General features: G+C 60.9%; 2 protein-coding genes across 9 annotated transcripts; one reads left to right on the top strand and one right to left on the bottom strand.

The window, feature by feature from the left end:
* The first annotated feature begins 400 nt into the window (after positions 1-400).
* On the top strand, positions 401-10,584 carry MAPK8IP2 (mitogen-activated protein kinase 8 interacting protein 2). 6 transcript variants are annotated; one of them, XM_060164603.1, is made up of 12 exons: positions 401-545; positions 1,568-1,673; positions 3,064-3,336; positions 3,484-3,577; positions 3,671-4,867; positions 5,121-5,196; positions 5,326-5,498; positions 5,580-5,689; positions 6,319-6,423; positions 6,547-6,617; positions 9,275-9,373; positions 9,846-10,584. In XM_060164603.1, the coding sequence occupies exons 1-12, from the start codon at positions 481-483 to the stop codon at positions 9,916-9,918; spliced, it is 2,442 nt and encodes an 813-aa protein (XP_060020586.1). In that variant the 5' UTR covers positions 401-480; the 3' UTR covers positions 9,919-10,584. The 6 variants fall into 6 exon arrangements, 5 of the variants coding, with proteins under 5 accessions (XP_060020586.1, XP_060020585.1, XP_060020584.1 ...); XM_060164602.1 differs by having other exon boundaries at positions 5,562-5,689; XM_060164601.1 differs by having other exon boundaries at positions 5,326-5,689.
* Positions 10,585-15,620: 5,036 nt separating this feature from the next.
* On the bottom strand, positions 15,621-21,257 carry ARSA (arylsulfatase A). 3 transcript variants are annotated; one of them, XR_009543256.1, is made up of 10 exons: positions 21,121-21,257; positions 20,364-20,616; positions 19,907-20,147; positions 19,608-19,826; positions 19,362-19,531; positions 18,914-19,038; positions 18,694-18,821; positions 18,347-18,449; positions 16,481-18,252; positions 15,621-16,182 (listed from the first exon to the last, which is right to left on the bottom strand). XR_009543256.1 is itself a non-coding variant. In XM_060164589.1 (9 exons), exons 2-9 carry the CDS (start codon positions 20,579-20,581, stop codon positions 17,933-17,935), a joined length of 1,524 nt encoding a protein of 507 aa, XP_060020572.1. In that variant the 5' UTR covers positions 20,582-20,616; positions 21,121-21,257; the 3' UTR covers positions 16,450-17,932. The 3 variants fall into 3 exon arrangements, 1 of the variants encoding a protein (XP_060020572.1); XR_009543255.1 differs by having other exon boundaries at positions 15,621-16,146; XM_060164589.1 differs by lacking the exon at positions 15,621-16,182 and having other exon boundaries at positions 16,450-18,252.
* Between the last annotated feature and the right edge of the window lie 93 nt (positions 21,258-21,350).

The raw sequence follows: 21,350 nt of genomic DNA, 5'->3' as shown, positions 1-21,350 counted from the left end.
CCCCAAAGTCAGTTAACCAGAGGTGTGCGGACCGACTTCCCCACAGCAAGTTCCTCATTTAAACTCTCACCATACGAACTGATCCCCCATCCCCACTAATCCGCTTCTCACCTGCCCCCACCCCGAAAAAACCAAACCGCAACCCGATTCTCCCCCAACCCGAGCCTCTTAGTCAAACCATCTTGTCTCCTCCAACCAGCTTCCCCGCAGTCCCCTTCGCCCTCCTCCCGGGTCCGCCCTCCTCCCCTCCCCCCCGGATCCTCCCTCCTCCCAGGTCCTCCCCTCCTCCCCTCCCCCCCGGCTCGCGCTGCCGCGGTGTCCTGGCGTCGAGGTGTGCTGGCGGCGGGGTGTCGCAGGGCGTGTCACGAGGTGACTTGGGGCGGGCTGAGGGCGGGCGGGAGGGAGCGACGAAGGGCGTGCGGGGCTGTCGCTCCGGGCACCCCTCCCCCGCCGCAGTCGGCGGACCTTTCCCCGGAGAAGATGGCGGATCGGGCGGAGATGTTTTCTCTTTCCACCTTTCACTCGCTGTCGCCGCCAGGCTGCAGGTACGCACTTGGGCGCCCCGGGCCTCGGCAGGCCCTTCCCTTCGTACAGCACCCCCTCTGACCCAGTCCCCAGACTTCTCCGACCCGACCCTGCCAACCCCCCCTCGTCGCTTTTGGGGGCCCAAGCCCCAGACCCCCCCTCTGGTCCTGAGGCCCGTGGTTCCGGCTCCTCGCCCCCCGCCCCTCGGTTCCGGGTCTCTCCATTTTTGTCCTCCCCTGATGCCCGTCCTCCAGCCCCAGTGACCGCCCCCAACCCCAAAGTCCTGCTGGGATCCAGGGCTGCACCCAGCCTGAACAGCCGCCCCCCTCTAAGGTGGAGGTCCTCCAAGGTGGAGGTCCTCAGGGGTCGTGGGCGGAGCCTCTGAGGGGTGGGCTGCCTGCCTGCGCAGGATGCTGAGTACACACTCTGGGCTTGGCAGTGTCCTTTTGGCCTTGTTGGGCCTCTGGTGGAAGCCCGGCCTGGTCTGTAGGGCCCTGGGAGGGAGAGAGCTGAAATCAAGCCTGGGGCCTGGGGGAAGGGACTAGGGAGGGGAGAGGGCTGGACCTCTGGGTGTAGGCCTGCCTTCCGCAGGAGTGGGGGACAAACTGGCCAGATTCTGCTCCCGGAACAGCCTTCACCCCTCCCCCTCCTCCTGCTGCTGCAGCTTCAGCTCCCCCTCCCCCTTCTCCGCTCAGCCTGACTCCCCTGAGGCTGAGCTGTGACCCAGGGGCCTGGAGCTGAGGGTAGAGGGGGGAGAGGCTGCTGGCTCTTTGCGGAAGGAGGGCCGGGAGGAGGGTTTGGGGGACAGGTGCCTCTTCTGAGCTGGTCGTGGCTCAAATTGAGGGGGAAATCCGCTGGAGAGCAGAGTTTGAGATCCAAGATAATGGCAGGATGCAGGTCTGGGAGTTGGGGGCTCTGGAGATCACGGGGCCTAGAAGCTGGGGGGGGGGTCTCCCTTAGCCCCTCCTTAGGACCAGTTCCTGGCCAGGGAGTCCAGGGTTGGTGGCTCTCTCAGGAGCCCTGTCCTTGCTCTCCTCTCCAGGCCTCCACAGGACATAAGTCTGGAAGAATTTGATGATGAAGATCTGTCTGAGATCACCGATGACTGTGGTCTGGGCCTCAGCTACGACTCGGACCACTGCGAGAAGGTGGGGAAGGGGCTGGGGGCAGAGAACTCTCTCAAGGGAGAGTCTCGCTTAGGTTATGCTTAGCAGTCTCGTGGGGTTTTAGGGTGGGTCTAAGCTCAGCCTTGAAATGAGAAATCCTCTGATTGCCCCTTCTCCCTTGGCCTCTCGACCCGGGGTTTTCCTCGATATATCAGACCTCTCTTTTTCTGACAGAGGTCCACTGAGGACCTTCCCCATCAGTCCTCGCTTGACCCCCACCAGCGGGCTAGCTTGGGGGAGGGGAGATGTGTCTATGCTTTGGTGCCTCTGTGCTCAGCTCACTTCCCAGAAAGATCTAACCCCTTCCAGCTGCCATCTCACCTCATCTCCTCCTTTGCCCTTTCCCCACCTCTCAGGCCTCCATCTGTCTGCCTCATGTCTCCAGCCCTGAAGTCTCCCCTGCCCATCTGCTCCTCCCCATTTCTTTACGTTTTTGTTTTCATTCAAGAACATTTCTGAGCAACTCCCATGTGGCAAGTGCTGGGGGCTTCCAGGTGCCTGGGAAGAGAGCAGGACAGGTGTGGCTCTTGCCCTCAGGAGCTTATAACCTAGTAGGGGAGAAAGACATGAGAGAGGCAGTGGCTGCCTGAGTGTCAACGGCTGGATTCCAGTGAGGGGACAGAAGGTGCAACGATGGGAACCCACCCAAGACTGAGGCCATCAGGGAGATTTTCCAGTGGAAGTGGCACACAACCGTGCCCTTAGGGAGGACTAGAAGGAACTGGCAGATGACGGGGGTTGGAGGGAATGGAGGAGAGGCATTGCTGGTAAGGGATTGGTGGGTCAGAGGCCCTGAGGTTGGTGAAGCCTGGTGCTGGCTGTCTTTGCTTCATGCATTCATTTGCTATTTACTGCACTCTTACTGCGGGCCCGGTCCTGTTCTCAGTGGGGGGTGGGCTGCACCAGTGTCCAGTACAGACACGGTCCTGTTCTCGGTTGGGGGTGGGCTGCACCAGTGTCCAGTATGGACACGGTCCTGTCCTGGTAGGGCTTGCAGCTTGGTGGGGGAGACAGACCCAAAACTCTACAGTAACTATGCGTTGTGTTAAAATGCTATGAAGGAAAAGTGCTGGTGTCAAATGTGACGGGGTTTGAGGCTGAGATGAGGCTGGCAGGTGGGTTGGGGCCACTTTGAGTATCTCTGTCACCCAGACTTAGGAGTTTGGGCTCTTACTTACCAAGAACTGTAGCGATCCTTATGTATCTTAAGCAGATTTTTTAAAAAGCTGCTCTGTTGGTGGAGAGCAGAGAGAACTGGAGGGAGGCGTCTGTCCCTTGACTTATAGCTTCCTGCTTTCCCCTTTCCTGGCGCCTGGGACCCAAGTCACCATCCCACACTGGCCCAGCTCTGCCCTGGCCTTCTTCCCTGCAGGACAGCCTTTCCCTGGGGCGTTCGGAGCAGCCGCACCCCATCTGCTCCTTCCAGGATGACTTCCAGGAGTTTGAGATGATCGATGACAATGAAGAGGAGGAGGACGACGAGGAGGAAGAGGAAGAGGAAGATGAGGAAGCAGAGGGGGAGGTTGAGGGGGGAGGCCCTGGCTCAGCAGCCCGCGCCCGGCAGCCCCTGATCCCCTCGCCCTCCCGGGAGGAGCCCCACAAGCACCGGCCCACCACGCTCCACCTGACGACGCTGGGAGCCCAGGTGAGCCGGCACCCAGACCCGCAGCTATCCGTGGTTCCCAGCATCCGGGACTGGTCCCCGCGGCAGACTGTCCCCCCACCTACCCCTGAGAGCTGGGGCCCCTCCTCAGCGCTGCTCTCCTCCCCCCGCCCCTCCCCTCCTCCCCAGGACTCCCTGAACAACAATGGAGGGTTTGCTCCAGGGCCTCCAGCCTCCAGGCCGGAAACGGTGCTGTGCCCACCCGCCCAGGAGCCCCTCAGAGGTGAGCTGGGCGGTGGTGGGCGGGGTTACGCCGGAGGCGAGGGAGGGAGGGGTGGGGGAGGTGGGCTGGCTGACCCAACCCCGTGCTCCGCAGAGCCGCCCGCCCCCCTCCCGCCCACGGACAGAAGCCCCCGCGGGGCGCAGTCACCTGTGCATCCGGGTTGCGACTCCGAAGGCAACCAGCCCGCAAGGCCCCTGGCGCCGGGTGGGGCCTCGCCCTCTTCGGATCCGGGCATCGAGGCCGACCTGGGGAGCGGCTCCAGCGGAGGCCGCGGGGGTCGGCGCAGCAGCCGGGAGCTGTCGTCGCCGGGCTCCGACTCTGAGGACGCGGGCGGCGCGCGCCTGGGGCGCATGATTTCCTCCATCTCAGAGACAGAGCTGGAGCGGAGCAGCGACGACGGCGGCAGCAGCAGCGGCCGCTCCTCGCACCTCACCAACTCCATCGAGGAGGCCTCGTCGCCGGCCTCGGAGCCCGAGCCCGAGCCGCCGTGCGAGCCCCCGCGCCGCCCCGCCTTCCTGCCCGTGGGCCCCGACGACACCAACAGCGAGTACGAGTCAGGGTCCGAGTCTGAGCCGGACCTCAGCGAGGACGCCGACTCGCCCTGGCTGCTCAGCAACCTCGTGAGCCGCATGATCTCCGAGGGCTCCTCGCCCATCCGCTGCCCTGGCCAGTGCCTGTCTCCTGCGCCGCGTCCTGCCGGGGAGTGTGCGTCGCCCGTCGGCGAGGCCCCCGAGGCGGCGGCGGGGCCGGGCGTGGAGCTGGTGGACATGGAGACGCTGTGTGGGCCGCCGCCCCCCGAGCCCTCCGCCCCTCGGCCCGGCCCCGCGCAGCCCGGGCCCTGCCTCTTCCTCAGCAACCCCACGCGCGACACCATCACGCCCCTGTGGGCCGCTCCGGGTCGCCCTGCCCGCCCGGGCCGCGCCTGCTCTGCCGCCTGCTCGGAGGAGGACGACGAGGATGAAGAGGAGGAGGACGAAGCCGAGCCCGAGGCAGCGCCCCTCGGGGGCCGGGGCACGGGCGCCGCGCCGGACGCCTCGCTGGTGTACGATGCGGTCAAGTACACGCTGGTGGTGGACGAGCACACGCAGCTGGAGCTGGTGAGCCTGCGGCGCTGCGCGCGCCTGGGCGAGGACAGCGGGGACAGCGGTGGCGAGGCCAGCGAGGAAGAGGCGGGAGCCACACCGCTGGGCCTTGATCGGGGCCCCGGGGCTGCCTCCCCGGACAGCCCTGACCTCACCTTCTCTAAGAAGTTCCTCAATGTCTTTGTCAACAGCACCTCCCGATCTTCCAGTGAGTGGGAGGTGGGGAAAGGGGGCGGTCCCGGGGGAGCAGGCTGGCTCCTTGGCCCCAGGGCTTCCCCCAGGCCCCCGTAGGGTAGGGTGGGGAGTTGCCTGGGGAAGGCTGCTCTGTCTCCAGCCCGCTGGTGAGCTACTTCTCCCTCCCTCGGTGACTGAGGACAACCCACACCAGACTGTTGAGGGGAGGGGAGCTCGGCTTCCTGCCCCTCCCCTGAGCCTTTGTCTCTTTTGTTTCTGTCTCTCAGGCACCGAGTCTTTCGGCCTTTTTTCCTGCCTGGTCAATGGCGAGGAGAGAGAGCAAACCCATCGGGCTGTCTTCAGGTACAGCTTCTCCCCCTCGCTGCTAGCGACGCTCCACCTGAGCCTACAGACACTATGGGACACTGGTGGACACAACCCAACCGTTCCTGCCCCTGCCCCAGTGACCTCCTACCTCTGACCTGACCTCAGGTTCATTCCCCGCCATCCCGACGAGCTTGAGCTGGATGTGGACGACCCGGTCCTGGTGGAGGCCGAGGAGGACGACTTCTGGTTCCGTGGCTTCAACATGCGCACGGGGGAGCGTGGCGTCTTCCCCGCCTTCTATGCCCACGCGGTGCCCGGCCCGGCCAAGGACCTGCTGGGTGAGGCCCCTTCCCCAAGGGGCGTCTTGTCATCCCAGGCCCTCTCTGGCTCACCTGACCTAGGCCCCTGTGATCTCCCAGGGAGCAAGCGGGGTCCCTGCTGGGTGGAGCGCTTTGACGTGCAGTTCCTGGGCTCCGTGGAGGTGCCCTGTCACCAGGGCAATGGCATCCTGTGTGCAGCCATGCAGAAGGTCAGTCTGGAGGTGGGGGCCCCTGAGCCCTGCAGGCTGGCACAGCCCTTGGAGGCCCCAGGCCTCCGCCCTCTCCCACGGAGGGTTCCAGGATGCTTGGGGGCCTCGGGGCCCGGGCCCCCCCAGCCCCGATTCAGAGGCCTGGCAGACAGGCCTCGGGCAGCGCTCAGCAGCTGTTCCCCGTCACCTTCCCGCCGGCCCCTCCCCCTCCTTCAGCCCATCCTATTCGTGTCTGAAAAGCAAGACCAGCTCTCACAGACCCTTCCCTGGAAGTTATTTGCACACTCGTTATTCACTCAGTGGACACTCGGTGAGGGCCGGCCCGTCTGCTGGGCCTGCGGGCGAGCGGGGGGGCAGCAGGGCAGCAGCACGGCTCTGCGCCTGAGAGCCCGCGTCCAGCGCACGAGACGGGCAGTGAGCAGGCCGGGGTTGCTGGGGCCGCAGTCCTGGGGAGGGGCGGAAGGCAGACGAGGCAGGCCGTCCTGAGGCTGAGGAGAGGCCAAGGCCACGCTCACATCTTCCCGAATCGCTGCCAGCAGTCTTCAAACCTAATCGACAGCGTCCCGCCAGGAGGGAGAGATACCCTCGTAGGCCCTGGAGACCCTTTTCTCCCCTCACTTCTTCTGCAGATCGCCACTGCCCGGAAACTGACCGTCCACCTGCGTCCTCCTGCCTCCTGTGACCTTGAGATTTCTCTTCGGGGGGTCAAGCTGAGTCTAAGTGGAGGACCTGAGGTGGGGTGTGGGGGCCTGAGGCACAGGGGACGGTGGGAGGAGTGAGGCACGTCCAGCAGGGGTGGCCGGGGTGGCCCTGGGCTGCTCTGTCTAGCGTGGCGTCTCCTGCCACCTCTGCTCTAGTTCCAGCACTGCAGCCATTTCTTCCAGATGAAGAACATCTCGTTCTGCGGCTGCCACCCCCGCAACAGCTGGTACGAGACTCCCCCATCCCCTGGTCCCCTCAAACCCTGAGGGCTGCGCATTCACCATCCCACCCTCTCACCCGCACCCACTTGGCTCCAGGAGTTGAGTCCCCACGTGGCGCCCACTCTGTTCTGGGCCCAGGACACCTGGATCAGACAGGCTCCCATCTGGTCTGGGTGGGGAGACAGACACACAGACAAGCGAGTGCTCGAAGCACTCGTGGGACTCTGGTGGACGTGTGCATGGGGCTGCAGTGAGCAGACCTGCAGGGAGGTGGGTGAATTCTCCTGGGACTTAGCGGGGCGGCTGAAGACCACTCTACAAACCTTGAAAGGCAAGTGGGTGACAGGGTGGATCTTCTTGGCAGGGAGCCAGCTGAGCCAGGGCTGTGGGCAAGGGGCACTAGGGGCTCTTTGGGGGCAGTTGGGTAAGGGTGGAGGGACACTAAGAGCACCTGTGTCCTTTTGACTATGCCAAGGAGCTTATACTTAATCCCATTGGCGATGGGGTCGTGGGGTGACACAGTCAGGTTGACAGGCTGCTGTGCAGGGTGGAAGGACCCAAGTGCTGCTGGCAGGAGACCAGGTGGCTGCCGAGGTTATCCAGGTGCCGTGACCTAGTGGCATTTAGGAGGTGAGCAGGCAGGACCTGAGTTGATTGGATGTAGAGGCTGACCTGGAGAGAGAATCAAGGGTGACCTGGGTGTTGAGCAGTTAGTGACCCACGCGCCAGGAGAAGAGGCCTGGCGTGAGTGGGCCTCACGGGCTGGCGATGCAGGGTTCAACCCAGAGGCAGTGAGGGTGAAGCGGCCGTTGCTACGTGGTCTGGAGTGTGGAAGGGAGACCTGGGGGGAGGTACGTTCGGAGCCGGTAGGTAACTTCGGCCGTGGGGCAGACAGGATAGCCAGGCAGAGAGAGAAGAGACGGGAGTGAAAGGGAAGCGTAACCAGCGGATGGAGGGCTACAGCCTTCCTGCCCAGCCGGCCTCCTGCGCACAGGATGCCAGTGCCCTAGATGAAGCGACAGGAGGAGCTAACCTGCGACGCAGACAGGGCCAAGCAGAGGCTCCGAAGGGCCCAGTGGTATTTGAGGAAGCAGGTCCTCAGGGGAGGCAGGATGTGGGGAGGACACACTGCTGCTGGGGCTGAGGCTGTGACAGATACTGAGGCCGGCATGTGTGTCTCCTGGACACTTGTGGTAAGAGTGAGGGGCGCTCTGTCTGCTGGCTGGGCGATGGTGTCCACCCTCAGCCGGGTCAGAGCCCAGTTTGGTTTCTCCCTTGAGAGGGAGGTGGTTTGATGGGATCACAGTTTAGATGCTGCTCTGAGGGGTGGAGGGCCAGGGCTCAGAACAGGCGGCGGGGCAGACCTGGCACCATGAGGACCAGTGTGCACGGTGGCCCACACAGACACTGGGCTGAGGGTGGCACACCCGAGAGAGGAAGGACAGCAGAGGGAAACTGGGTGCCACAGGCTCAGGCATCCAGGCCAGACGCTGACCCAGATGCAGTTCCATGGCCAGGAGGAGACCAAGGCGGTTCTGTCCTGGCCCAGACTTTCCTGGTACATGTTACTGTAGAACTCAGCCCAGTCCGCACAGTGAGGGGCCACAAGGAGCCAATGTCAGGCATCTCGCTGTGAAGCGGGCTGGATTAGGCACGTGCTGGGCACACTGTGTCCGGATAAGGTGGGAGCACGTGGCGTGTGAGATCACAGGTGGCTGAGAGCACCCCCAGGGCGCCACAGACCGGCTGCGTTTCCGACGCCCTCATCTAGAGGCCCAGCGCGCAGGGCCGTTGTGAGGTTTATGGGAGCTAATGACATAAAGAGCTTTGCTGAGGACGGTGCCTGGCGCTCCCCGTGAATGGGATCATCTGAGCGTGGCATTCAAGACAAGGCTGTGACGTGTTCGTGGCCAACGTGAGCACGTTGTCCCAGCGATGATGCTGCCGTGTGGATTCCCATCTGGTGGAACCGCAAAACCCTAATCCCACCTGACGTGGGCTGCGTTAGCCACAGTGGGGGGGTGGGTCTCAGCCCTCCTGCTGCAGGATTCTGGCAGTGCCTCCCTCTGGACAACAATTTTTATTAATGTCTTGATGAGAAGAAGGGCAGATTCAGGAAAGGCATACGTGGAACAGAGCTGGGGCGACAGAGCCAGGGTACAAGCTTCTTCAGAAAGACTGTTTCACATGTCAGGGCCCATGCCAAGCCCCACATCAGAGCCCGGAAAACAGCTGTGGGTTTGCAGGACCAGAGGTGGGACTGGGCAGGCTCAGGGTGTCAGGTGACATGACAAGGAAGAGTCAGCTGAGATGTGGTGCCCAGAAGACGGGGAGGCCTTGCTCTGTGGCCCAGGGGCAGGCTTTGGGTGTGGGGGGTGGTGGCGCACAGAGGCGGCTGGCACTGTCTTGGGAGAAGGAAGATGCAGTGGGACACCCTTGTGGACAGATGAGCATAGATCGCTAACTCCTCACAGATGCCCAGCGCTGTGCTTTGACGAGGACCCAGAAAGGGGCCTCGAATCTTGAAATCGTGTGACCCGCACATTCCCCAGCCCCACACGCCCTCCCTGAGCCCTCTGTCCCTGGCTCTTCTCCTCGATCCCTGGGGGCTGAGGGGTGGACCTGGGGACGTCCCGTGTGCTCACCGCCGCTCTCCCCACAGCTATTTTGGCTTCATCACCAAACACCCGCTGCTGAGCCGTTTTGCCTGCCACGTTTTCGTCTCCCAGGAGTCGATGAGGCCCGTGGCCCAGAGTGTGGGGTGAGTGAGTCCGGAGAGTGGGTTGCAGGATTAGGGCTGGGCCAGCGTGGAGTGACGGCTGGGACTGGAGTGGGGATGCAGAACCGGTGCAGCGGTTCCCCGGGGCGGGGGGTGGTGGTGAGCAGGCTGGGAGGAGGGATGGAGATGAAGTTTGGGGAGACAGGGGAGGGGAAGGGAGGGAAGGCCAGATGACAGTGGTGGTGGTGGAGGGTTGGGAAGGTGGTGGGCAGAACGCTTGGGGCAGGAGCGTGGAAGGGAGTCCTGGGCGTGGGAACAGCACGGGCACACTGACCACGGGGCTGGGGGTGGGAAGGCAGCATTGAGGTTAGACCGTAAGGAAAAGGGGCCGGGCCAGGAGGGCTGAGGGACGAAGCTGGGCGGGGGTGGGGGGGGTGGGGGGGTGGGGGGGGCATGGGCAGGCCCAGGTGGGCGGGCCTGGGGAGCCTGGGGCTGAGGCCGCTCTCTCCCCCAGCCGCGCCTTCCTGGAGTACTACCAGCGGCACCTGGAGTACGCCTGCCCCACAGAGGACATCTACCTGGAGTAGCCACCCGCTGCTCTCCCGCTCCGGGAGCGCCTGGGGCTGGGGGCATCTCATGCGGCCACCTCGGCTTTGGCAAGGACTGGACTGGGGGCACATGGGACCTGGCATCTGGCGAGTCTCCGGGCTGTGCTGGGAACTCTCCTCCTTGCTCCCCAGGGGCTGCTGAAGCGTGGAGCCTGCACCTTCGCTACCCCTGATCTTTTCTCTCTGTGTTGCCCTGGTCTGCCCTTGGCCTCCCTCTTCTCTCCTCCTGTCTGTCTCTGCTCCTCTGTGCCTGCAAACTCTTGCCCTCTGCTCTTTACTTTGGGGTCAGAATTGGGAGGGGCGTGTGGAGGGAGCTCCCAGGTGATCCCCTCTTGCTTTTCCCGTGTGATTTATAAAGGAATTTTAATTTTTATAGTGAATATCAAGGGGTCATATCCCATCCTCACCATAGGGACAAAGAGAGGGACCCCCCCCCCATAGTGCCCCACGAGGAGCTCAGGGGTAAGCAGGGAGGGGTTCCCCAGTAGGGCCCTGCGGGAGACTAGGAGTCGTGGTCACCCCAAGCCCCAGACGCTGCTAGGAGGAGGGTGCCCCGGCCCAGGCCCCGGCCACACCAGCATCTGCTATGCCGCTGCAAACACTCCCCGCAGTCCAGCACCTCAATAAACTCTCTGCTTGGTGTGACCATGGCTATTTCTTGGGGGGGGGGCGCAGATAAGGGGCCAGGGGCCCAGGCACTGTCCATGGCAGTGGGGACCAAGACCCCAGGGTGATGGAATCAGGAGACCCCTTCACTGCCCTCTGAAATCACGCTGGTGTCCCTGTGCGGTGCGCGGCGGGTGCTCTCCAAATACACTTGCTTGGCCAGTGAGGAAGCTGAGGCCAGAGAGAAAGGTCACGCAGCGTGTGTCCTTTCCACCTGCACTGGAGTGCCAGGCTGGGAAGTGTGTGCGTGCTTATGCGTGTGCCTACACGCTTGTGAGTGTGTATGTGAGACAGAGAGCAGGCGTCAGTCTGCTTAGATCTTAAGATTAGTGTTTTAGAAATTCTCCACAGAAAGCCAGAAGAAAAGAGGTGACTGTCACATGCCCTAGGTGATTACAGATGGTACCTCCTGGAGAAAGGGCTTCCCCGGCCCCCTGGCCCCAGCGAGCCCCAGCTCTCAAGTGCTGAGGTCAGCATGGTGGTCAGTGCCTTTCTGAGGGTGGGCCTGCCCCCCGCCCTAACCCCCCGAGCCCAGGATGCCAGCAGCTCCAGGAAGACAACAGGTGAAGGTTAAGAAATGAGAGTGAGAAAGGCCAGTGTAGACAAATTCACTGCATGAAGGTTGAAAACCACTGTCTATAGAAATCACACACCTCTACTCAAATTAATTTAAGGGCAACCGGCAAACAGAGAACATAGTCACGGGTTAGGAATCAGTAAATGGCCACGCTTCAGCATTTGGGTAGCCCCGGCGCAGGCCAGGGTCCCCGACGCTGCAAGAAGACCAACTCAGCACAAGTTGAGTTGAGTTGAGTTGAAAACTTTCCTGCTGATTACAGTTGAATGAGGCAGGCAGAGAACCCCTGGACGCGCACCTCTGCCCCTCAGCCTGGGGGCGTGATTCTCAGGTCCCTGTGGCTGCACCCCGCCCGCCTGCTGTTCCCTTCACTCTCTGTCAGGTGGAAATTCGACCCCCCATCTCAGGGGAGGCTCCATTTGCCCGGCCCCCACTCCGCCCCTGTTGGGCTCAGTCCCTCCCTCCAACTCATCTCCTCATGTCTCTGTATCCATACCTTTCCCTTCCTGCGGTGGCCCTTTGGGACAGCAGCCGGACACGCTTGGGCATCCTTCACCTGGAACAGCTTCCTGTCAGTAGGGACCTTCCCACACCCGTCCACCTTCCTTCCGCCTCTGGTCTCCTTTCCTGCACCGGCCCGGGCACCTTCCTTCACCTCCCCAGCTGTTCTTTCTCGGGGCTGGCTCATGGTCTGCTCCGGCTCAGCTGCGCTCCAGGCCCCGCCCTGGCTCTGTCCTGGGTCCGCTCACTGGCCTCCTCTCCCCCGCGGCGGCCTCGGTGCCTTCCCTGTGCTGAGGGCCCCAGAGTCCTGCCCCCGGCAGACCGTGTGCTTCAGCTCTGTGCTGTGCCTTACCTCACCAACCCCAGCGCCCTCCAGGAGCGCTGCTTCTGCCAGTCACTGGCCAGGCGCCTGGTGGAGTTCGGTAAACGTGGGACCCTAACCAGGGCCCTGAGGTGCAGAGACACAGAACTCCTGGTGGGAGCCACGGACACTTTGAAGTGACCTGAGCCTCTTCCCCATGTGCCCCATTCTATATTCTGTGCTTTGTGTCTCTTCCAGTTGCCTGAGCAGGAAGCGTGGAGGCACCCTAGACTGCCCCTGCTGTCAGCACCACCCCCCACCACCCCAAGCCTGCTTCCCCCCCCCCCCCCCCCCGCCTCCCCGCCTCCGCCTGGATCTTTGTGCGTCAAGCAGCCTCCTCTAGGCTCCCACCTCCACCTGTGTCTGCAATCCACCAGCTCCTGCAACCAGACCCGGTTGTTTAAACAGGAACCTGAGCAGGCCGCTCGCCCTCTTAACGCTGCTGTGGCTCCCTGTGCGACCTCAGCCTGCCCTGTCGCTGCCCCTCTTCAGCCCCTCTTCCCTCCACCCCATTATTTCCACCCTGGACACTGAGCTTTCTCTGCATGTGGCTGGGTGACCGCCTATCCTCCCGGACGCAGGGGGGCCCTGGGCAGAGGCTGCCAACTGTGGGTCTGCTAGTGCCCCCGTCCTCCCAGAGCCTGGCACACGTGCTGGGGGCCCTCGGAGCCCTGAGTGGTGAGTGAGTAAGCCTCCAATGCCTTGGCTGTGCCAGCCAAGGAGAGCACCCTAAATGAAAAGCTTTGTATTGTGCATGTTCTGGTTTAAAATGTTGAAAACACAAAAGACAATCTAAATATCGACCAGTAGGCTTAACTGTATTAAGGTATATATACCTAATTGGAATAGTGGGCTGGTACAAAAAAAGTGTGCTTACAAACATTTAGTAATAATACAGAAATATTTGTTATGCTATTAAGGAAAAATAAATATGCAGAATCTACACTAGAAACTACACTGAAAAAGACTGAAAGAAAACACAAAGACTGCAGTCTTTGTTGCCGGAGGTGGGGCTGACAGTTTCTCTTCCTTTTTTTCTCTGCAATGAACATGTCTTGTTTCAAGCATTATATGTTGCTATTAGGGACCCCCGAATGCAAATAGAAACACCCACAGAAAACTAAAAAAAGTACAGGTACATTCATTAAATCTAAACATAGGGACTTCCCTGGTGGTCCAGTGGTAAAGAATCCACCTTACAATGCAGGGGACGAGGGTTTGATCCCCGGTCAGGGAACTAAGATCCCACATGCTGCGGGGCAACTAAGCCCGGGAGCCACAACTACTGAGCTCGTGCTCCTCAACTAGGGAGCCTGCGTGCCGCAAACCACAGAACCCACACGCCCTGGAGCCTGCACGCCACAACTAGAGAGAAAAAAACCCGCATGCCACAACTAGAGAGAAGCCTGCACACGACAACGAAAGAGCCCACATGCCTCAACGAAGATCCCGTGTGCCGCAACTAAGACCTGATGCAGCAAAAAATAAAAATAAATAAATAATAAATACATCTAAAAAAAAGAACCAAAAAACCCCAAACATAAAAAGTTATTTTGGCCACAATGGAAATACCAGTCTCATAGGATTTGGTGTGTTCAGCTGTCAGGCCAAGAGCAGGACTCCCCTGAGCGTATCTTTTCAACTTAAAGACGATTGCTAATGTTTTGGTGTATTTTTTTTCCAGTTTCCTTCTTATCTATGAGTTTTGTTTTGTTTTGTTTGAGGCCAGAAAGAGATTGGGAGAATCAAGGAATAATTTAGGGCAAAAAGATTAAGGCAAACGGGCTTCCCTGGTGGCGCAGTGGTTGAGAGTCCGCCTGCCAATGCAGGGGACGCGGGTTCGTGCCCCGGTCCGGGAAGATCCCACATGCCGCGGAGCGGCTGGGCCCGTGAGCCATGGCCGCTGAGCCTGCGTGTCCGGAGCCTGTGCTCCGCAACGGGAGAGGCCACAACACTGAGAGGCCCGCGTACCGCAAAAAAAAAAAAAAAAAGATTAAGGCAGAGTAGCTAAGATCATTATAAAATAAAGAATGGTGGTCTCAGCTCAGATTCTAGTTATGAAACTGCTGACCAAGAAATTCATGATTTAAAATGTTTGAGTGGCAAGAAAAGGAGAAAAACATAATCATAGATTCAAAAATATAATCAATAAGGTAAAAAGAAATACATGTACACCCTGGATTTTATATTCTGCATGTCAAGAGCACGCTTCTTTTTGGATGTCACTGGGAATGTTTCAACAGTGGTTCGTGTGATAGGTGGGATGCAGAGCATTCAGCTCTAAGAGAACTGCCCAGGGAGACAGTCTAATAAATCAGGGCGTTTCTTGTGCCGCAGGAGGCCTGGACGCTGGTGTGGCTTCTAGAAGGTGACGTCGAGAACAGCAGGCTCCTTCCCTTGGTCCTGTGCCCTTAGTGTGTGGTCTTCGCCCTCATGACTGCCTGAGGGCTGCTGTGTCTCTGGGCGTTGTGCTCAGTTCCATGCAAGAGGACGTACAAGGGCAGAGGGGCAGGCAGCTGGTTTCGTAAAAGCCCCACTGTGTGCTGTAGTGAGGAGAGGGCACGAATGAGGTAGGGAGGGAGCAAAAGCCAGTGTAAGGCCCATCCTTAAGGCTGGCTGCCCTTCTGAGAAGCATAAGAGTTCTTCCCTGAACCATATACCCGAAGGATGGGAAGCAGGAACACTTACCTGCTGGCTCCTGACCCCCACTGGTTGAAGACCACCCCAGGAGTGTACACCCCTTGCCCTTTAGAGCAGCTCGTTTGCGGGCTGAGAGCAGAGAGAAGAAGCAAGCCCCGCCTACACCAGGCCTGGGGTCAGGGAGCTGGCAGGACTCTCCAGACATCCCACAGGCGGTGTCCAGCCGTGATGAGCGTCAGGGTCGAGTTCAACACCCACAGGTAAGATGTGGGGGTCACAGTCACAGTCACGGGGGGTAGGAGGGGCGTGTCCAGGTATCTCTTCTTCCCTCCTGAGGGAAACCACAGCACCCACAGCACAACGTTCTGTTCCTTCCAAACACACGTGGCTCCTTCCAGAGGATGCTGGGCTCCCTGAGGAAGCCACTCGGTGGGCGTGGATGGTCTCAGGCTCACAGGAAAAGGGCTGCTTTTCAAATCAACAGCAGCAGAGAAGGGACATCGCAGACAGCATTTGGGGCTGTGAGTGTGTGTATGAATATGCGTGAGCGTGTGCATGTCTGTGTCGAGTATGCAGGCCCGTTTTCGGGCGCGTGTGCACGAACACGGGAGAGCACGTGCGCACACTGGTGCCTCTACAAAGAGGGTGCATCGCACTAAAGCAGCTAAAATGATGAGAAACAAGCTTTTCTGCCCTCAGAGCCTCACAGCGAGACCAACAGTGGAGGGGGAGGGGGAGAACCTTGCGTTGGGAGGGTGGAGTGACCACCCGTCAGGTCTCAGCAGACGGGAAAGCAGCCCTAACTGGTTCAATCATTTCCAGCACCCCTGCCCCGCCCCGCAGTTGCACTTTTGTAGCACCAAGCTCTCTTCCTTTGTGGTATTTACTACAGTTAAGTTTTTTTCTTCCAGTTTTCTCGAGATACAGTTGACACGATCACGATTAATATTTTATTTCTACTGCAGTATAAAATATACATGGCATCATAAAGGGCCCTCAAGCGTGCGGCTCAAGTGCATTATACACATGTGTGCGCCGCGTTTCCAGCACCCCCAGTCAAGACAGAGAACTTCTGTAGCACCTGACGGCTCCCGATCCTTGTTCCCAGGCAACACCCACACACCGAAACCTGGGAAGTTGAGTTTCTACCACACTGAACTCCATTTGGTCTGAGTGCGCAGGGTTGATGGTCATCTCCTTTGCTAGACGTTAAGCACCAAAGGAGCAGGGGTGAGTCCCCTCTGTCGATCTGTGCCCCAGCCCTAAGCGCAGCGCTGGGTGGTAAGTAAAGGTCTGTGGAACTAATAAAGCGATGCTCACCACCCAGCTGGGCGGCAGACCTGGACAAGGCGCCTGCAGGTTATGCCTGGGTGCTGGCATTCATGTATTCTTGCTGGAGGGTTTGATCTTTGGATGTGATACAGAGATCATGCACCTGCTTCCATTCCTCTCTGTTCTCATCCTGAAACCAAGGCACCTCGAGGTGACTGCAGGCCCCCTAGAAGAGAAGCTGCAGGCTGCAGGGGGTGGGCATGCCCAGACCACACGTGCACGTGGGCCCTTCTTATGTCAGCGTCAGTGGCTGAAGGGGCCCCCAAGGAAACCACTGCCCTATGGGGGCAGCTCCAAGATACAGCAGGATCTGACACCACGGGCTCACTCAGGAGGACCCCTGCACACATACACATGCCCTCTACACGTCCCGTTCACACATCATTCCAGCAAGACTGCTTTCAGCTGCAAGTAATAGACAAGCCAGCAGCACTCGGCTTACATAGGCTGGTTTATTTTCTTACATTGTGAGCTCTGGAGGTACGTGGCTGGAGACACTCGTTTAGCGGATGCATGATGTCTGGTCAGGGCCCGTGATGCTGCAGCACCGTCCTCACCACTCCTGGAGGATGAGTGATGCAGAAGACCCCGGGATTCCAGAAGACTGCCCCTGACCTTTCACTGACCAGGACCCTTGGTCACACGCCTCTCTTGGACCAACCACTGGATTGTGATTGGCTCAGACTGGCTACTAGCCTCCTGGGACTAGGACAGCCTGTACCTCAGAGGTCGCGGGGCCTCTGCCCACCAATGAAACAGTGAGGGGACCGTTAGGAGGACGGGGATGGCTGTTTGGTCTACCACGAGGACAGGACACCCACTCGGGGCCCTGAGCCCCCAGACAGCACTCTTCTCACTCAACCAATGCTGAGGGAGCATGTGGGGTGTGACAGCCGCTCTAGGAGCACGTGGCCCTGGATCGGTACACACACAAGGGGACCCCAGGAGGGCTACATGCCACCACGCAGATGCCAGTGGGTGGGCAGGCAGGGGGCCCCTCTGCAGAGAAGATGCCAGACAGAGTCAAAGATGAGCATCTTCCCCTGATGATGGGCAACCCGGCCAGCTGCCAGGGCTGACGGACGAGGGCTGTGGGGTGGGGCATGGTGGGCCACTCCAAGGAGTCTGGGTTCTATTCTGAGCATGATAGGAAGCCTGCAGTTTTGAGCACAAATGGAGCCCAACCTGCTTGTTTTTAAGAGATCACTTTGCCGGTGGGGAATGGCTCCCATGGGGGCAGAGGCGAAGCCAGGAGACTGGAAATGTGTGTGCAGGTAGGAAATGCAGAGTTCTGGAAGGGGCACTGGGGGGCTGAGGGGAAGCCTCTGGAGCTGCTGACATGCCTTCCTCAGAGCTGGCAGGGCTCCCCAGCCCACTTCACCACAGTAGACCGTGTAACCCCTCTCCCTCCTTCAGACAGGTTTCTAACACCCAGGGCGGTCCAGTTCCTGTGCTTCTTCCCCGGGGAAAACCTGGCTCTTGTGGGCACTCCGCGTCTTCGGGGTCTGCTGCCCGCCATGCCCTCGCCCCCTCCTCACCCCGTCCTGGCACATAAAAGCACCTAGTTTTGCCCCCGTGAACAGGTGTGCCCACACTCACCACCACGCTTGTCTGCACTGACACAAGCAATCACCAGGGGGAGGGGGGCAGCTTCCAGAGCCAACCTCTCACTGGCTGGGTGACCTCAGACAAGTTGCTGGACCTCTCCACGCCTCAGGTTCCTCATTTGTAACGGGCAGAACAACACCTATCTCAGGGCTATCACAAGGATCATGTGAATTCTCACACCTACAAGTGTCAGCTGGTGTTATTAGCGTGCTCAGGTACAAACCACCTCTACACACCCACAGCACAGCAATGAACCATCACACGCCTGGGTGGGGCGAGGGGCACGGGGCTGGCCTCCGCCTATGCTCTCAGGGCTGGAGCTCAGGGCAGTGGCAGCAGGATGGCCTGGGGGTGCAGCTGGGCTGACAGCAGACCTGCAGGGCAGGGTCCTCGCCCCGGGCTATCTGGCTGGGGCTGAAGGTCACGGCAGCATCAAACTGGGCCTTGAGCAGCTGAAGTTGCTTCAGCGCCTGCAGCGCCTCTGGGGCGACCTCAGCCACACCCCCCAGAAGGTTGTAGTTCTCACCAGGGTCCTCAGACAGGTCAAAGAGCAGCGGGGGCTCATGGGCAGTCAGAGGACTAGAGGCATGGCAGGCAGGGTCCGCAGTGGTGTCGCTGTGGACAGAGCCTGAGGAGGGGGGCACATCTGTGCACAGGGCGGGGGCGGCGGGGGTAGGCTCTGGGGCTATGAGGGGTGGGCGGGGCTGGGGAGAGGCAGTTACCCTGGGTGAAGAAGTGTGCCTTGTACTTGCCGCTTCGCACAGCAAAGACCCCTCGGACCTCGTCTGGGTAGGCCGGGTAGAAGAAGAGGGTCTGCCGGGGACTCTGGGGGCAAAGTCGGGGGTCTGCACATACCCGGAGCCTCAGCCCTGCGTTGGGCCCTGGCTGTGCAGTGGCTCCCTGCCCACCCGAGAGCCCCAGGGGCGGCACCCCTTGGACGCTGCTCGACAGAGGGTCTGCCTGGCCCCAGGGGCTTCAGGTGCTCCCCATACTCACTCCGGGGGAGGGCAAGTTGGGGGGGCCCGGGGGGGGTTGGGGGGAGCAGGGGTCATGAGGTCACGGGCCCTACCTTGCCTGTGCCCAGCAGCAGAGGGCTGAGGTCAACGCCATCCAAGGTGACATTGGGCAGCGGGGCCCCTGCCAGGGCTGCCAGGGTGGGCAGTAGGTCCAGGGAGCTGGCTAGCTCATGGGTCACACCTGCGGGTAGAGGGCTGTACAGTCACTCCATCTGTGATCAAGGTTGGGGAGGTGGGGCCAAGAGTCCAGGAGGAGAAGGCCTGAAGACTGACCGGGAGCGATGTGGCCTGGCCAGAAGGCCAAGGCAGGCTCTCGGACGCCCCCCTCGAAAGTGGTTCCCTTTCCGCATCGCAGGAGGCCAGAGCAGCCGCCGTGGGACATCCGCATCGTCTCAGGTCTGCAACACCCGACAGGTTATCTGCGATGAGGGGCCCAGGGTCTCTGGCCTGCCCCAGTGACCCCAGCCCCAGACTTCTAAGTTACACATTTTGCCCAGAAACGGCCAGCATGTGCCTGTCCGCTCCCTGTCCTACCAAGACAAGCACCTCCATGTACTCGTGGCCCCCAGCCTCCCACACACATGCACCTGGTGTCACCACATATGGCCAGCATCTCCCGAGACCCCCTTATCCCACTACGTCCTCGGCCAGCAGTCAAGATGGGAAGACCCCAGGGCCCTGTGAGGGATCGACCAGCATCCTCTGCCCCCTGCCGGAGTACCCGTTGTCTGCAGTGAAGAAGACCAGTGTCTCTCCGAGCAGCCCCAGGTCCCCCACAGCCGTCATCAGGGCCCCCACGGCCGCATCCAGCTCCATCAGGGAGTCCCCAAACGGCCCTCGGCCTGAGCGCCCAGAAAAGCTCTGCCCACTGAACTGGGGGTAGTGGGTGTGCTGGGGATGGAGACTGGAGTTAGCAGCAGGTAGAGGTCACGGGCAGCCCTGGGCTGGGGGGGGCACGATCACTCACATGGGAGGCGTAGTACAGGAAGAACGGGCGGCCCTGGCGCTGGGCATCTGCCATGAGGTCACGGGCGAAGGCCACGTAGCGGGCCTCAAGTCCAGGAAGCCAAGGGGGCTGTGCCTCCACCGATAGGTTGGCCAACAGAGGGACAGGGACCAGGCCCTGGTCGCAGCCGCCATCGCAGGGGGTGGCCGGCGGGAAGCAGGTCAGGTTCTGGCAAGGGCCCTGGGGGAGCAGCTCCTTCAGAGGTCTGGGCTGTGGGCTGGGGCTGTAGGGTCAAAGGGACGGACCCCTGTGGTTCCTACCTGGTCATGGGAGTATGGGATGCCCAGGAATCGATGGAAGCCATGGTGCGGGGGCAGAAAGGCCCCCTCAGGCCCCACCCCAAGGTGCCATTTGCCAGCTATCCCTGTGAGGTAGCCTCGGGCAGCCAGGACCTCAGCCAGGGTCACCTCCTCCAGGGGCAGGCCCCCTCGGGAGCTGGGCTCCAGAACGCCAGGGTACAGGCCCATCCGAACTGGGAGTCGGCCGGTCAGGAGGGCAGCCCTATAGGACAAGCCACAGAGTCCGTGAGAGGGAGCAAAAGTGATTGAGATGGACACAAGGAGAAGGGGAGGGAGAGGACAAAAACAAAGAGACGCGAACTGCTCCACAGAGGGATGGAGACCCTCTTCCTCCCTCTGCAACCCAGAGTGCATCTGGGAGGAACTGGATGGGCAGGGGTGGGCATTTGGGGTGAGGGCTCCCGGTCTCCTTGCTCACCGGGAGGGTGTGCACAGAGACACAGGCACGTAGAAGTCCGTGAACCGCAGACCCCCTGCGGCCAGTTGGTCCAGATTGGGGGTGGTGGAACTGGGGTGTCCATAGGAGCCCAGGTCCCCATAGCCCAGGTCATCAGCAAAGATCAGCACAATGTTGGGTGGGCTGGTAGCAGCCAGGCCAGCAGCCAAGGCCAGAGTGAGGGTCCACAGAGCCACCATGGCACCCAGCACAGACAGGCCTGTAACAAGAGACCCTTGGGAGGGAAGGCAAACTGGTTCCAGAAAGCTCTATCCCAGAACCCCAGACGCAGGCACTACCCTCCCCCGATACCCCAGACGCAAGGCACTACCCTCCCCCGATACCCCAGACGCAAGGCACTACCCTCCCCTGAGACCCCAGACACAAGGCACTACCCTCCCCTGATACCCCAGACCCAGGCACTACCCTCCCCTGAGACCCCAGACGCAAGGCACTACCCTCCCCTGAGACCCCAGACGCAGGCACTACCCTCCCCTGAGACCCCAGACCCAGGCACTAATTTCTGATACCCCAGACCCAGGCACTAATTTCTGATACCCCAGACCCAGGCACTACCCTCCCCTGAGACCTCAGACCCAAATACTCCCCTAAGCCCGCCTGAGACAACCCCTTCCTTAAGTCCCAGCGAACTCGGCACCTGAGACCCTTGACCTCAACAGAACACAGGAGCCCGTAGCCTGGGATCTAACTCCCTGGGGACCCTCAAGGGCCAGGACACCTTTAGATTCTTAGGCGGAGATCTGACCCTCTTCACGTAAAGGTCCCGGCCCAGGCTCGTGATCAGGGGCAGAAGTCCCAGGACGCTGACCCGCGCGAAGCGGGACGAAGGCAGTTCACGGCAGAGGAGGGGCGAACGCGGAACAGCGGGCAGCAGTGCCCTCTGCCGGCGCTTCCGCCTGGCCCGGTCCCGCCCCCGGCCCGCCCTGCGACCCGCCCCGCGACCCGCCC

The sequence above is a fragment of the Lagenorhynchus albirostris genome, chromosome 11 (assembly GCF_949774975.1).
Source record: "Lagenorhynchus albirostris chromosome 11, mLagAlb1.1, whole genome shotgun sequence".
NCBI classification, from domain to species: domain Eukaryota; kingdom Metazoa; phylum Chordata; class Mammalia; order Artiodactyla; family Delphinidae; genus Lagenorhynchus; species Lagenorhynchus albirostris.
The sequence above is the reverse complement of the archived record's forward strand: the minus strand, read 5'-3'. Positions and strand labels throughout refer to the sequence as shown.

Coding starts and splice junctions, on each gene's coding strand:
- MAPK8IP2 (XM_060164601.1), top strand. CDS start 481: ATGGCGGATCGGGCGGAGATGTTTTCTCTTTCCACCTTTCACTCGCTG. Junction 4,868..5,120: donor CAGCACCTCCCGATCTTCCA/GTGAGTGGGAGG, acceptor TCTGTCTCTCAG/GCACCGAGTCTTTCGGCCTT. Junction 9,374..9,845: donor CCCGTGGCCCAGAGTGTGGG/GTGAGTGAGTCC, acceptor TCTCTCCCCCAG/CCGCGCCTTCCTGGAGTACT.
- ARSA (XM_060164589.1), bottom strand. CDS start 20,581: ATGGTGGCTCTGTGGACCCTCACTCTGGCCTTGGCTGCTGGCCTGGCT. Junction 20,148..20,363: donor TCTCTGTGCACACCCTCCCG/GTGAGCAAGGAG, acceptor CTTGTCCTATAG/GGCTGCCCTCCTGACCGGCC. Junction 19,827..19,906: donor TCCCATACTCCCATGACCAG/GTAGGAACCACA, acceptor CTGCTCCCCCAG/GGCCCTTGCCAGAACCTGAC.